Consider the following 16,246-nt stretch of genomic DNA (forward strand, 5'->3'; position numbering starts at 1 on the left):
CAATTCAATGTACAAAAATTAAACAATGTAAAAGATACATAACAATACAGTAAGATGTAAAAAAGAATAAAAAAAATAATGACAGGAATAAATCAGAAAAGATAACACATGAGATTCATTATAACTAGGGCCAGCTGTGCATGTTACAGTCAAAATGTTACTTAATGGTTATCACGGTGAGCATTCATCATTTTGAAGAGTATACTTTCATTATTCATTGAACAAAACAGATTAGTTGATGACAAAAATACTTGCTAGTTGCAGTAGTGACAAGTTGTGTAGAGAACTTACCATGCTGATGGTTGTTACTGCAAGTGAAGGGAGAAGTACTCAGAGCTGTCTGCCCCTCCACACCAGTAGGAGGCGACACATCTCCGGTAGGCCTGCACCGCGGGGATAAACCTTCCCGAACAACCACAGTCGTTCCTTCCGGCTCCGGTCCCTTATCAAGTGGAAAGGTAAAGACAGACCCGGCGTAGTAATCTAAATATATCTTAAACATCTCATATTCAATTAAACTGTAAAGTTTGATTTTCATTTGCTATTAATGTCACAAAAGACTACATGAACGCATTTTAGCGTTAAACACTTATCATTGGTCGACATTAGCCTTTAAAGTGGAGAAGTAATTCCGGCTCTGATGTTCACGGACGACAGCCATTTTTCTCTGTTAACGCGGGCTGTTTAGTCACATATAATGTTTATAAAACTCTGTCTCGGGATGTAAACACATGAAAACAACCTCTGTGTACCGATTAAATTGAGCGTTATTGTTTTCAGCCCGCGTTATATCGGGAACTGTATCGAAATTAGCTAACAGGCTAACTAGTTAGCATGCAATGAGAGTAGAAGCCACGGCAAGCTGTGATGTACTTGTGGAGACTGAGGTGCAACATGTCACTTAACACAGATGCTGATGCCCAAGAAGAACCGCATTGCTATCTATGAGCTCCTTTTCAAGGAGGGAGTCATGGTGGCCAAAAAAGATGTCCACCTGGCCAAGCATCCCGAGCTTGCTGACAAGAATGTGCCCAACCTTCATGTGATGAAAGCTATGCAGGTGAGAAACTGGGCGATGAAGGTTCAGCATCGTTGGTTTATATTTTTAAGTAGATGTAGCCTGAACCAAGATGTGCATGTTACTATTAGTGATTGTTTCCTGTAGATTCTTCAAAGTCTGGGAAGCACTAGCATTGGATAGCCTAGTTTTTTGTTGCTTTGTCAGTGTGGGATGGTCTAAAGATGAAGTTTATATGTAATGTGATGATCAAATGGGTAAGTACAGACATTCACTCTTTGATTTACAGGATGGCAAGATCAAAAAAGACATTTGATTGGAGTTGACATTAGAACCCAACAGAGACATTTGAAATGCAAAATCCTAAATAGTGAGCAACATTCAGTCTGGCATTATGTAAATATAAGCTCACTGTCGTTATCACTGTCTGCCTTCAGAGATTAATTGTCCAATGCACACCTGAATTCAGTTCTTATCCTCTTAACTGGCTATGTTAGATAAACCCAAAAGGTATTTTTAGAAGCACTTTGCATCTCTTCTCTGTATTTTAAAATCTTTTAATCATCTTCTTAAATCTTCTAATCATTTGGAAGAACAAATACCCCAAATTGCAATTCTTTTTATCTTGTTTGCATGCAGGCTACACTCAAAGTTTTAAATTCAGATGTTTCTGTCATGCAGCAGTTGCAATGATCTACTCAGGGTCAGAAGTCTTTAGTTTCTTGTAATAACATAAATATTTTTACACGGCTTTCCAAATACAGGTTTGCAAGATTTAAGATAGCACAACATGTCGAGTACAATGGTATTTGATAGAAGGGAGAGGATGAGCATGGCAAACAAAAGTGCCTGAAAGGATACGCTTGTTGTATTAAGTATACGCTTACAGTAGAAGAATTGATATTGCTTTATTGTGGCATTACTCTACACAGTGTGAAAGCATTGTTTGTGTTCTTTTCTTCCAGTCCTTGAAGTCCTGTGGGTATGTCAAGGAGCAATTTGCCTGGCGCCATTTTTACTGGTACCTTACCAATGAGGGTATTCAGTACCTGAGAGACTTCCTCCACCTTCCCCCTGAGATTGTGCCCGCCACCCTGCGCCGCCAGACCCGCCCTGAGACCGCAAGGCCCAGGCCCAAGGGTAAGCTCACTGATATATATGTGAAATGTGCTATTAATGGTACAGAATTTTGTCTGTGATAATTACTGCTGTTGCTTCTAAAGGCTGGCATGAGTTATTGACACTAAAATACTGAAGTGTGTCTTTAGCTTTTACTTTTAGATAAAGGAAACAAGTCATTATCTGTTGATGTAAACCTGTTGAAAAAGCAGGAGACAGCAAAGAGAATTACGTCACAAAAGACTGCAGTCACTCAATGGTTGGACTTCAGCAACTTTTATTCTTTCCATTTGTGTATTAGCTTGAGGTGAATTTTCATTTAATTGTTTTTTTAATACTTGGAAAAAAATGGAAATCTATAAATAAATGTCAATAGTAGTGTCAGTTTCTGCTGATTTAGTAAGACTTGAGGCAAAATCACAAATCAGTTAACCATCTTCACTTGTTGGTACATAAATTGTGTTACACTTTACAAATCACTTGTTATATCTTCCCCTTTAAATTATACAATAAAATTTAAATATGCCTTCAAATTAGACGACTTTCCTCTGGTAATACCAGGCTTTATTTGACATGTGTTAATCATACTTTCATTTCGTGGGTTTATTCAAGTCAGGCTGTTGAATCTTAGATTCAGAGCGGAAATGTGTCCTGTAGGAGCTGACACCTGACTCGCCTGCTTTGTATATGATTGTGGTATCTTAACATAAAACCAGAACTCTGTGTTTTACTTTTAATGACATGAACAGATAACAATAGCAAAAATGCAAGAGGAAAATATATTTTTAGATTGACAAGACTAATAGACACCGATAAAGCAATAGAATGACTATACCTACTGTTGGACAGATTAATGGGTGCTGAAAGCTCTTGGATTGCATGTTTAGCACAGCCCTGGTCATCACTGATTTCTCCTGTCATCCTCCCTCCTCTGCTCATGTGAAGGCACTCACTGCTGGTAGAGAGGCTGGGTGGTCTCAACCTCAAAGTCCACAAGAATTAAAATCACTTTCAGATACGTAGCTGATTTGGCTCAACTGTTCTGTACAGTCAGCATTACCTTGTAGTTCATTCATAACAATTAACATTAACAAGCTTCATATGTCTGTAAACCCCACTGGATGTGGACCTGACCTGCTGTGGCCTGTGAAGTGGCTCTGCTGCCTGCTCTGTGTGTGGGACTCAGCCCTGAAGTGGCATCTACTGAAATTGCTTTAATTGAACAGTAACAATTGATTTTCCTTTCAGACAGTTATATATCAGCTGCTAATATATTGTGCATCCTTAGATTTAGAGTTCATGACAGTTAAGTGCAGAATAAAATGTAACAGTGCTGCATTCTGGGATTACACATTTCTTCAATTTGATCATGAATAATCTGCTCATGAGTTCCTGAGGCCAAAAAAGCATATGTGTATCTGGTGAGACCCATTGAACATTTTAAAAATATACTGGTTGTCTTTTAAATGAATGTTTTTGCAAAGCAAAATGAACCTTAAACACACAAGCTCTGAACTGAACTTTCTTTCTATTTCTGCAGGGATGGAAGGAGAGAGGCCCGCCCGCCTTAACCGTGGAGAGGCCGACAGAGATGCATACAGGCGATCTGCTGCACCCCGTAAGTATACTTGTAATGATACCAGTCACCTTATCGCTTGTCTGATCTTGTGCTGTGTTAAAAGTTGAGATGAGCAGCACAGAGTCAATAAATTTGATTTATTAGTACTTTTTCAGCAAAGTTTCACAATGGAAAAAGAAAGTTATTTAAATTGGCCGTCTTCCTGTACTGTAGTGGAGAATACTTCCTCCAAAGTAATGTTCAATTATGTTTCTGGTGGTTAATGTGTTTTGAAGTATGTATGAGAGTTGCTGACTTGCTACTTTCTAACTTCCATCAGCTGGTGCTGACAAGAAAGCAGAGGCCGGTGCTGGAGCTGCCACAGAGTTTCAGTTCGTAAGTGTTTTTTGCACTGTAAAACCTTGTAAAACTTGTGTCTTTTTCCAAATTTCCTCTTGTGGTTATTTCTATTTGTATTCAAGACAAGCATACTTTTGGTCTTCCCCCCCCGTTATGACAAATGAGGAATGCTCTCTACAGCAATTATAGAACACTTCTCCCTGAAACTATTAGCTTGTGGCTTCAGTAAGGAATGCCAGCAAGCTTAATTTGGTGTGTCTCGTGCAGTTATAAAACCTGATTCTTCTGTTCAACTCACTGATGTATTGACAAAATCCTTTTCCTGTTGCAGAGGGGTGGTTTTGGACGTGGCAGAGGACAGCAGCCTCAGTAAATTTCACTCGCTCTTTCTGTACAATAAAGAAATTCAAAACACAACTTGTCCATGTCGGTATGGTTTTATACAGGGGAATTTGGGGTTAATGATGAATTTAAAACCGTTAAACCGATTTCAAACTTTCTCAGATATTTTTATGTTCAGGATAGGCAATGATAGTTGGCAGGCTTAGATTAGGAAGAGTGCATGAGTCAAAGATCAGTGACAGGATGCATAATATAGAAAATAAAATTAGATCAAGTTCAGGTCATTATCATTATTGAATTTGGTGGCAAAGAGAGGATAAGTACTTGTGGTTGTAAGCATTTGTTCTTCATTCTGACTGGGTTTAAGAGCTAGTGAGTCACCAACAATGATCTGTTCAAGTGTCCCGATGAGCCTGTGTGTACATAACCAGGGCCCTCAAACTGAAGCAACCATGGTTTTTACTTGTGCTTTTTGCTACTGTGATGTGAGGAAGGCCAAAGGCTTGTATGGCTCCATAGATGAATCATCTAGCATAGCACTATCCAAGTTCTAGACTGAGGCTCAAAGAGGAAAGGTGAACACAAGTGTATGTGCAGAAATGGCCACTACAGTTTTTGGGATTGCTTATAATGTGGAATCATACCGTATACAAGTTCTAACTGGGTTTGAGTATGATGGGTGTACTGGAAATGTGACTAAATGAAGTACAGTATGTACACAAAAATTTGGGGACACTCAACCCGCAGCAGTTCACAAAGGCAAGGGGTACACTGTCCCAAATACAGTTCTAATCACTACTGTTTAGCAATCCTGACAACATAGTGTTTATGCACAATTTCCCCCAGGGCACAATAAAATGTTTCTGATGCAGTTGGTATAAAAGTAATAAACCTATTTAACCGTCTAATGCTAATATGTTGCAACTTGGGTTTTCAACTGCCCATGTCATGAAGAGACAGCAAAAATTCAGTACTACTTAAATGTTATGTAAATTTTGTTCACTCTAATTTGTCTACTTCTGCATTGGGAACACATACCATTACTTAAGACCTGCTTAGAATCAGCATGTCAAATGGATTTTGTATAAAGTTGGAGGCTTTACCCGCAGTTTAAAAACATGTTGAAAGATGGATGGTGGTCAGATTCATTGGCAGAACTCTGATGTTGCAGCTTGAGTGACAGCACACATTTTATCATTTACTGTTGGTGTAAAACAGATCAAGTGTTGCATACTAAGTGCAAACAGTGATATATTGACAGTGAGCAGTATGACATAAAACCTTGTGCATTAAAAGGCACTTTCATTAGTATACAAATGTATATAGAATCTTTAGAATAATCTTATCAGCATTCTAGAGTAGTATTAGTGTTTATCACAAGCACTACAAGCAAAAACAATCAAAAATTTTACTGACATGAACACAAATAATGACAGTGGCCTGAATGTGAAATACTGGTGTTTATTTGTTGGCACATTTATATTACAATCTTCAGTCTTCTCACACTGGTTTTATTCCACAGTCCCAAATGACAAAACAGAGGAAAAGAAAATTCCAGTGACACATATACCTTGGAGAACACAATTATGAGTATGAAACTTCAAGGCTGAGGTCAACGGCTAGAAGTGCACAAAAATTTGGAGTAATCTTTTGATGGCTTTTTCGGTCAATTTGGTTATTGAAGTTATTCAGTGATGAAAATGGCCACCTGACCATTGCGCTAAAGGAAACTGTTGGAATCCTCTGCTTTGACCACCAGAGGGGGCAATACATATTCGAACCACCACCTTTGGTAAATTTATAGAAGTGACTTTATGCAAAGCTCTAAAAGTTCTCTCTGTAATTCGTCATCTGCCCCCCATCCCCCAAGATCAGGAGTTTCAGTGTGATATACAAACAAATCCAATCACTACAGCAGAAATCTCCAGAGAGAAGGGGAGGATGCGTTTACTCCATCATAACCCCACATTAATATCAATGTGCTAATGTGAAGACATTTACTTCATAAATTCCCTCCTGAACTCCAGCCCACATCACTTCATTTAGGACAGGAACTGTCTGACTTTTGAGTTAGAGGGGAGTTTAAAAAGAAGAGAAGAAAACTAGATTAATTCTTATTGACCAAAAGCCAAAGTGCATCCTCTGGCTGTAAGGGTGCTGTGTTAGCTATATACATGACATTAGCTCATCAATAATTCAACAGAAAAAAGAACAAACAGAAAATATGGGTAAAGAACAAGTGGTCATTAATAATTAAGTCACTGGCTGCACCTGTGGAAATCCTCCTCACATTCATTTTGACAGTACCTGTCACTAGCATCAAACGTTCAAGAGTGAATGAAATCATTGCCAAATACTCTGGGATAGGTTTCGAATTTTGTTTTTCTTTTTTTTTTTTAAAGCTGTATAGGTTCATCTCCTTAACGCCCAACTGCAAATATCAGTGAAGACTAAAAGTTGTAATCAACATGATATCTCATGACCTGCCAGCTAGGGCATCATAAAGCAAGACTTTGGCCACCACACCTTTCTGATATACACAGCAATAAAGTCAGTGTAAAGTCTCAAACTGAAGGTGACTTTAGACTCCTTTTAAATATACTATCGTTCAAGGAAACAAAGTTTTCATTCAGGAATTATAAAGATGCCAATACTAGGAGACTGTCTAAAGCGTGAATTGCTGGCACAGATGAGCCCCCTCCCAAAACAATTACTGAAACAAAAGACCATGAATAAGGATAACCACCACTACTTGAAAACCACTGCTGTCACTGTAGTCTCCCCAAACTTTTTCTAGGTTAGCTTTTTCATTCACTAGTTTCCAGTCTACATGTCCCATCAGGGATCATTTTTCCAGCAGTTTCTGGACAGATGAATCATGATACTGGAGTTCTCAGTCCTTACTCACAGCTAAATGTGCATCTGCTACAGCACAACACTGAGCACCACATTATTAAGAAAAAAAGTTTTACTTGTTTTGTTAGCTTTCAAAAACTAGGGCTTTTACCCACTGGGGCATGACACAAGCCTAATCAGAGGTTATCCATCCACAAACATTACTTTAAAATTAGAGCTGCAATAATCTATATTTCTATATTTACAGTGGTACACATGACTACTCAGTCCGAAAGGATTCGCTTGCAGTTACAAACCAATAAACAGCATTTAGCATCTTTCAGCTCATTTCACTCTCACTGAGCGTTTTTGTCCACAGCAGACATGGGGGGAGAAAAACCTATAAAAATCCAACTGTGTGCTACTTGCTTCACATGAAATGGTAAACACAGTTAGTTCCCTCACAAATTAGTGGAGACCAGAGCTGAGCTAAAACAAGAGTTAATACTGGGCACTTAACACATGGACACAAACAGTGCTAAAGGAAAGCTAATGTTGCTCTATATATGCCAGATGTGCAAAGGGACAGCTATTGGCTAACCAGCTCATTCCATAAACCCAATAAAGTGACAATATGTCAAGGTTGGCCTTACAGCTTGTTTCCACCCCCAAGTGGCCAACAAAATATGTTATTATAGGTTTAAATGTGGACAGAAAACCTCAGTATCTTGTATCAGGAAACCCTCTATGGGAAAATACACTGGGCATAGTGGAGCACTGCTTTTTTTAAATTGTTATTATTATTATTGTTATTTTTAAAAAAGTCTGCTATGCTTCTAAACTCTCTGACTGCAGTTGTACTTAATTTTATAATTTGGCCAAAGATGAGAAAAAAAGTTACAAATTTGTTTTGGTCTTAAAAAAAAAAAAAAAAAAAAATAGGACTTTCAGCATAATCAATTATAAATAGGATCTTCACTCTCACCTACAAGTACAGCCTCATCCCTTGTTCTTTAGCCTCATGTGTACTGTATGCTACCTCAAAAAAATTCCATTCCATCAATCAAAGCCAACGCCATGAATTCAATCAGTTCTACCAGCCTCAGTTGAAATGACATGTACAACTCACAGATGCGTAAGAGGAGTTTTGTCATTTGTAGTCTCGCCTTTGATCTATACAGAAATAAACAATTTACAATAAAAACCTCTAACATGCTATCTACAGCGCCTCCAGTTTCACAGTATTGAGCCATCTGTGTCATGCCACATCGAGGCTAAGTGACGCAGCTCGGCTTAAGAGACTTTTGCCAGACGTTAGAGAGAAAAACAAATAAACAAAAACTAGTATCCAAAAGCATTTTACATGTTAAAAACGAGGTCTCAAACTGTACAAGGCTTGTTTGTTCTGCATCTTGCCAAAGACAGCATTATAGATTCCATTACTTTCAATGTCAAGCAGGTGTTGAGTGTTTTTGGGGATGCAGATTAAATACTAAGGGAAGGGTTTTTCAACAAAAAAAAAAAAAAAAAAAAAAAAAACACGACCAAAATGAAAAGTGCCCACTGGTCACCTGTGTTATGTTACGAACACAATGTAAACAATTGCTCTTAACCAAACTGAATGTGAGGAGTAAAATGAGGAAATGGGTTTTAATAACTTAAGTGATATGTGTTGAAATTTGAAATTACAAGTCTATGATTTTGTTATCTACTACTCCTACCCTCTCAGTATGTGGAGGAAGACTTTGTAGTTAGTCACAAAAAAGCATTTTAAAAAAGGAAACAAAACAGGGATTTAAAAAGAGGTAAAGACACTGAGGAGAAAGGTGGTTCACTTTACATTTTATGCTGACATTCTTTCACTCTCTTCACAGTATCTATACTTTGTTTGAGAGTGAGACTTGTAGTGCTTGGCTAGCTTCCCAAATGAGAGAGAAACACACTTGACACTTGAAATTTAAAGACTAGTGAGGGGCCATATCCTTCTTATTAAAGAGACATCAATAACCACAATAAGGACCAAAATGAAGAGAAAGACCAAAAAAGACCAAAGACCTTACCACAAATCTGTTGCACAGTCAGCATCAGGTCACTCGAGTGAGTGAGACGCAACAAAACAGTGCTCATGCAAGACAAGTCACTTCCCACAGCTCTGTTCATTCAGATACAGATAACATTTCCTATCCTTATAACAGGGGGGAGTACACTAATGGGCACATTCACTCACAGGAAAATAAAAGAAAATGGAGGAAACGTTAAAAAGACCACCAAAAGCCTTCAGCTTAAGCACTAAATATACACTTTTACATTACAACAGTAAAAAGTAGTTCTTGCATTCAATAAACACCACGCTAAGGGCGCATTAAAGAACGAGAATGAGGGGAGCGAGGGGACATTTCATGCAGTTGTCAGTAAAAAGAAAAAAAAAAGAGGGGGTCAAAAATTACATTTACAAAGTGTTTTAGACTATTCACCCAACACTTGTCATCAAGTCTGTGCCACAGTTCTGGCACAAAGGAGTTGGCAAGGCAAACCATTTATTGAGACAAAAAAGAGAAGAGAAGAGAAGAGAAGAGAAGAGAAATGACATGATACAAGTAAGAGCGCAAGTGGTGGCAAAAGCTCCTGGGGGTATGAGAGTTATGGTTTTAGTTATCTGATACCCGAGACGGAGCTCTGATTGATGCTGTAGGTAGGGGAGAGGTCCCCACCTATCGTGGCCACCAAAGGTGTTCCATTACTGGTCAGGCAACTCTCCTGGAGAGCCTCAAAGTAGGTGGCCTGCACAGGCTTGTGACACTGCAACACTTGTATGGCATCGTCTATTTTAAACCATTCCCTTTTTCTCCCTGTTGACAGAACAAGAGAACATTGTGGGGCAAGTTAAGACAAGTAAGAGACAGCATGAGGGGAAATAAGTAAGAATAGGTTTTGACTGATTAGAAGCACTTCACATGGTAAAGTGGAAATTACTAAATAAATAAATAAATAAATAAAAGCCACAGACAGCATGTGACTGAGAACTTTTCCTGTACAGTGTACCCATTTTGACAAATAAACAAATGCAGGGCTTTACCAATGTTAACCGAGTCCTCCCAGTCCTCCAAGACCTCTGTTACAATAAGAACATAGACGTATGTTCTGTGTTTCCTCTCTTGGTTCTGTTGGGGGGGGGTAAAATATATTTTCACTACTTATTCACAAATATGCAGTGCAGTATGTTATCTTTTGAAGACAAAAAAAAAGTCCACAGCAAACAAACATCACCTCAAATACTCCAACTAAGCGACCTAAAGTCCCCTTCACTCCGGCCTGTAATATAAAAAGAAAATCATTAAAATGGAGAGCAAATAAATATCACAGATAGTATTTACAGATAAAGTTACAGTTGGGATTTTTTTTTTTTTTTTTTTTTTTAATATGACGAGACAGAGGGGGTCAATACAAAGACATAACATAACACCTGTATAAACTAATGTAATCTAACAGCCTGCCATTAAATTATTATTTTTTTAACCCCACAGTGTTTTCTTAAGACTGTCAGAGGTGTTGATTTAATTTGTATGGTAATTTTGAAACTACAGTTTGTGTAGCAGCGGACTGAATTACATAAAGTTTTTTATATCCCCTGCAAATTTCCACCCAATACCTGAGTTGTTGCTGAATGCTCCAGAAAAGTCGCAAGTTGTTGAAAGAAGCCGATGTCATGTCCTACCATGCATCGATTCTTTTCACACTTTTGCCAACCTTAAAATACAATCTGAAGTTTCATTTAATCTAAGCTCTACAAACAGGAGGTAGTTGGAAATCAGTTTATTTTTTTTAACTTTCATGAACAACTATAACTCAACCTATAGATGAAATTGTAGTATAAATTATATTAGGATGGTAAATTTTTTTCTTTAACTGATTGACAATTGATTTTTCACCCAGAGTACAACCCTCATGTCTTGTTTGTTTCTGCATTAAAAACTCAGATATTTTATCTATAATTTATAGGTTCATGAATTACTCAAAAGCACCTGAAAACTGTATGTGTATTTTGCAGATTTTTCTACATCTGCAAAATACACTTCCATTTAGCTATCATTTACTATCACATACTAACAGTTATCCACAAGATGTTTTGAGTGTCATAAAAGATCATGTAAAAAGGTCAGAAGCAAACAGAATAACCGCTTTGCTCCCACGATCCTAAATTCAAAGCCATACTAAAGTCACAACCTTTCATTAAGGGGGGACAATTTGAACATCTGACACTGGTGGTCACCTTTAAACGTATTCTGATAACAAAAATAATTTGCGAGGTAGATCTTAACCCCAGAGGTGAATACTAGGTCAGGTTGAGATACAGAGCCAGATCACTTGCTGACATCCTTGCTGCTTCTTCTTAAGGTTCCAGTTTCAGTCTATAAATAAAATGTTGACTGCACACACTGTACCACTGACTCAATGTTGGACTCTTCAGGCCTTATGCAAGATCATATATAAATGAACAGGATCACCACTATAAACCCCAAAGACGTGCCAGGGGTTAGGTAATAGGCCAAAAGTCGATGTGTATGTTTTTGTGAGATGGAAAATGCCTCCCAACTCCAGCATTCATGTAACTGAAGACTATTGGGCATCATCTCGGGAAGATGATGTACAGCATGAAGGCTGCATTTCAACTTAAGCATTACTGTCCTGCATCTTCTTGCTGCAGGGTCAGGGGTATAACAACCAAGCATAAGCCAAGGTTGTGAACAACCACATATACAAAGGAACCCTCTGTAACCTTTGGCTTGCTTAGAGTGCTGTGTTTTCATCATCATCCCAGGAAGGGCTCCAAACCAATAAACATAAGCAATCATTCACCACTCATATGGTCATCAGAATAAGCTCACCAGATTAGGATATGTCCTTTTACACTAATGTCCAATGAGAGGCTTAAGAAACCACAGAACATGGTGATGCATTGAGTATCAACAAGTCCCAGTATCCACAAAGTTTCTGAATGTGGCCTTTTAGGACTTTTAACAAACCTCAGTAGTGAGGCAACATTTCTTTTGACCCTGTGGAAATGTGTTGGCAAGCCACAGCATTCTGCAAGCTACCAAACAGCAGAAGCCAGGATGAGGGATGATATCAGCATCCATCAGTGTGATGGATCACACACTGAATAGGCTTTATATGGTCAGTGACCCGCCAACAGCTGACAGCTGAGTGAGATTCACTGTCTTCAGCGCCCTGTCACTATTCTGATCAAAAGTCTGACAGAATGTACAACCTCAATTCCAAAAAAGTTGGGACACTGTGTAAAGCACAAAATTTAAGAGGAATGTTATTCTTCTTTGACACATACTCAACTGAAACAAGTTGGGACAGGAGCAACAAAAGACTGGGAAAGTTGGGTGCTGCTCAGAAAACACCTGCATGGAACATTCCACAGGTAAACAGGTTCATTGTAACAGGTGACAGTATCATGACTGGATATGAAAGCCCTCGAGAGGCTCAAGTGCTCACAAGCAAGGATGGCGTGAGATTCACCACTCTGTGAAACACATGACTGTATCAAGAATATTACTACATGTCCTCAGGAACACTTTCTAAAATGACTGTTGGTAAACACAGTGCTTTTGAAAATGATTGCATCCTGTTTTCATTACAGTGAACCACCTTCTTTGGAAATTGCCGTTTTACACAAGACAGACACCTGAATTAAGGATTTCCATTGAGCTTCAAAATGGTCTACTATTTACTAAGCAGAAACTAAAAAAGGACACATTTTGTCCCTCAAAATGCCTCTGTAAAAAGGCTTCTATTGTAAAAATAGACCTGTCCAAAACATACAAAGAAAGAAAGCTGATTGTTTTTCTTTAGTTGTTGTAGCTGTTGGATTGGATATCGCTGCAGTTAAACCACTGGGTAACCAGTGTTCAATCTCAGCGTGTCCTCCTTTGACATCTAAACACTGCTTTGTAACATGATGCTATGATACAGCTTACATGTTGCTAGGCTCTTTCTCTCTCTGTCCATGCAAACAGTATGACTGCACTGACGAAATGAGTTCTGAGAGCATGCTATTAGGCCCAGTGTTAAATACAGACATGATTTAATAGAAATGAAACACAATACATCTTATGTGCCACCCTGCAAATGGAAATCCATTCTCAGAACAATATTCCTGGCTATGAACGAAGTCTAGAAAGGCATGTTTTAAATCCAAGTTTTGCTTATAAGGGTCAAGTAAAGTTTGACACAGCACAGTCCATACAGGAATGCTTATCTGACAGAACCTGTTTTACAAGGGAAAAGGGGCATCAATATAGGCTTAAATTAGCGATAATAATTATTAAAAATTACAGAACCTACCTCTTCACAAACTTCACGAGCTGCAGCGACATTGGGCTCCTCCTCGGGCTCCATTCCTCCTCCAGGGACTATCCACTTGTCAGGATGTCGACTACTGCTCACCAGCAGCACCTAGAAAGCATCCCACACAAGACGGGTCAGGCATTACAGTCCAAGGCCTGAGTCTCACAGAGGCTCGTCTCTACATACGGACTATGTGTGTGCCCGTGTGCGATCAGGGCCAGAAGTGGTGCGAATACCATGCTTTGTGCTGAAAAGTTTCAATTGTCTTAACTTTTCTGCTGCTCAAAAAGCATGTCAAGCGAGAGAAGTGCATGGCAGATGCATCATAGCAGAGAAACACTATGCTTTTGATGAAAATGTAATGCAATGTGTTTCTGTGCGCCAATTCAATGTTGTTGTTTTTTTAAATAGTGTTCATTTGACAGTGTTTACATTAGTGATTTTACTTGAGCAAGATACCTATCAACTTTGACACTGTAAACTATCACAACTATCACTGATGTGACAACTAGATTTTGTAAGACTGTAGTTAACTCACTGTAAGGTTGCAAGCAAATGATACAACTGTTTTCAATAGCTGGAGTATGTGTGGCTGAATTGTGGCTGCTTTTTATCCCCCCCCCCCACATGAGCATGGTGAGTTCATGGAATCGACAATCTGTTGGAGAAAAATCTGAGGTTTGTCCAAGTGCCAATCTGGTAAACTACACTAGCAGAAGTTTCTAATTAAGTACAGGTCATACAGATGTGTTTTCTGTAATCATCAGTCGATGTAGATCACAATGTGGCCTTTAACAAGAATGAGGAATTAGCTTGGTCTCAATTCGTCTTATTTCCTAGTTAAATGTTTTTATTACAAAGACATCTTTGTGTGTGCTGTTGGCCGAAGATAAGCTTCCCAAATAATCTCTGATCTAAAATAACTCTTTTCAGACTACTTGGAGTGGTTTTCGTGGGAGAGTGCACGAAGGTAGCGAGTGGCACATTAACTGTTACTTTAACTACGAGGAACTTACTTGGCCGAATAAATCATCCAAAATTTAGTGTCATTAATTGTTTTTCATTCAATAAACAACGCAAAATACATAGTGATGTAACGTTCAGCTAATTGGTTATCCCTACCGGCGTTGTGTTTTGGCAGAAGCTAGCTCAGCTAATAGCTAATACCTACATGTCAGTCCAATGTTTGGCTAGTAATAACGTTACCAGTTGCATATACAATAATACAGTTAACACTAACGGTTACCGTTAATTTATTGCCTCACCAAAGCATCTAAACTAGGGACAGACACATGTCTTAGCCTATCATTTTAGGAAGCTAAACAATGAATTCTATCCAGACGCACCTCATTATGATAAAGTCACCACACATCACAGAATGTACTGTGGGCTGTGGTCGCTGGCCGAGAGCCGGCTGCCCACAGCAGCAACACGGCTAGTTAGCAAGCTAACGTTAGCACTGGCGTGCAGCTAACAGGTTGACTCAAAGCAAAGAAGGGCAACGTTAGAAAAAGCCGTCGTTGCTACATGCACAGCTAAAGAGGCTTACATAACAGTTGGGTAAGTACGAGCTCAAAACTAACGTTTACTAAACAACCTCGGAAAACAATACGACGGCGTAAGACACGAGTCGTCGTCACCGTTTCAAACTGGTATAAAATTCCAGCTGTGTAGGTATATACATATCTAAATATTTTAAAGACAAATAAAACACTGAAAGCGGCTACGGCTGCCAAAGTTAGCATGGCCCGCCAGACAGCAACATCACCGGACTCACCTCCTCCTCAGTTTCACTCCTGAAGCACAGACAGGCGGCCCGCTTCTTGTAACCATCCCCGTCGTACGTCCGGGTTTGGTTTGACTTGAGCTTCATCATTTCAAAGGGCACAAAAGTTCAAAAGTACAGCTAAGTTTACCACTTGTAAGGATGATAGTTGTAGACGCAAAGTCCTCCTCTGGGGAACCTCGGCGTTTTGCTTAAAAGAAATAACTTCTTCTTCGCTTCATTTTCACAAACCTAGGCACATCTACGGCACGGTCGCCATTACAAGGACCCGCTACGCCCACAACGTAATTTAACCTTTACTAGCTCGGGCAGCGTAAGAAATTTACCTATCAGGCTTTAAAGAATTGGGGCAACGGATGCGGGGAAAACGCAACACCACGCTCTGACTGGAGTGAGCCGGTGAGGAAAACTGGTACTCATGACTCCAACAAGCTTGTCATGGCCACTTGTTTGAAGCTGATATGATAAAGTTTGTACAACTTTGCTCTGAAAATTAAAATGCAACCATGTGATATGCTATTAAAATTACAAAATAACTGTAATGCTGATTTGAGCCATCTGTTTCAGCACCGCAGGTAATGGACAGCGCCGATTCTCAAAACTAATCTAATTCTGAAAAAAAGAAAAAGATGGATATATCTTAGGTATGTGTAACGCTGAAATGAAAGTGGGGGCAGGCGTATTCATCAGCAACTTTCGTTTGTCGGTTTTAGCCTATGCTGCAATGTGACAATTTGACAAGGTACTTCTCTTAGTCATATGTGATAATTATAATTGACTTTATGTGAAATGTGATAGAAAATGAATATATGCGAAATATATGAACTGCTTATGTAAAACAAGGAATTTGTTAATGGTAGGCCTTCTACTA

At 38.9% G+C, this 16,246-nt stretch overlaps 2 protein-coding genes across 2 annotated transcripts; one reads left to right on the forward strand and one right to left on the reverse strand.

The window, feature by feature from the left end:
• Positions 1 to 301: 301 nt before the first annotated feature.
• rps10 (ribosomal protein S10) lies at positions 302 to 4,472 on the forward strand. The gene is made up of 6 exons (XM_046383033.1): positions 302 to 458; positions 911 to 1,060; positions 1,984 to 2,158; positions 3,678 to 3,755; positions 4,036 to 4,091; positions 4,387 to 4,472. Exons 2-6 carry the CDS (start codon positions 911 to 913, stop codon positions 4,426 to 4,428), a joined length of 501 nt encoding a protein of 166 aa, XP_046238989.1. The 5' UTR covers positions 302 to 458; the 3' UTR covers positions 4,429 to 4,472.
• Positions 4,473 to 5,842: 1,370 nt separating this feature from the next.
• On the reverse strand, positions 5,843 to 15,691 carry nudt3b (nudix (nucleoside diphosphate linked moiety X)-type motif 3b). Its single transcript, XM_046383032.1, has 5 exons — positions 15,367 to 15,691; positions 13,587 to 13,697; positions 10,500 to 10,544; positions 10,309 to 10,393; positions 5,843 to 10,081 (listed from the first exon to the last, which is right to left on the reverse strand). Exons 1-5 carry the CDS (start codon positions 15,463 to 15,465, stop codon positions 9,885 to 9,887), a joined length of 537 nt encoding a protein of 178 aa, XP_046238988.1. The 5' UTR covers positions 15,466 to 15,691; the 3' UTR covers positions 5,843 to 9,884.
• Between the last annotated feature and the right edge of the window lie 555 nt (positions 15,692 to 16,246).

This window comes from Scatophagus argus, chromosome 3 (assembly GCF_020382885.2).
Source record: "Scatophagus argus isolate fScaArg1 chromosome 3, fScaArg1.pri, whole genome shotgun sequence".
In the NCBI taxonomy this organism is placed as follows: Eukaryota; Metazoa; Chordata; class Actinopteri; family Scatophagidae; genus Scatophagus; species Scatophagus argus.

Coding starts and splice junctions, on each gene's coding strand:
- rps10 (XM_046383033.1), top strand. CDS start 911: ATGCTGATGCCCAAGAAGAACCGCATTGCTATCTATGAGCTCCTTTTC. Junction 1,061..1,983: donor ATGTGATGAAAGCTATGCAG/GTGAGAAACTGG, acceptor CTTTTCTTCCAG/TCCTTGAAGTCCTGTGGGTA. Junction 3,756..4,035: donor CAGGCGATCTGCTGCACCCC/GTAAGTATACTT, acceptor AACTTCCATCAG/CTGGTGCTGACAAGAAAGCA.
- nudt3b (XM_046383032.1), bottom strand. CDS start 15,465: ATGATGAAGCTCAAGTCAAACCAAACCCGGACGTACGACGGGGATGGT. Junction 10,394..10,499: donor GCTTAGTTGGAGTATTTGAG/GTGATGTTTGTT, acceptor CCCCCCCAACAG/AACCAAGAGAGGAAACACAG. Junction 10,082..10,308: donor GGAGGACTCGGTTAACATTG/GTAAAGCCCTGC, acceptor TTCTGTCAACAG/GGAGAAAAAGGGAATGGTTT.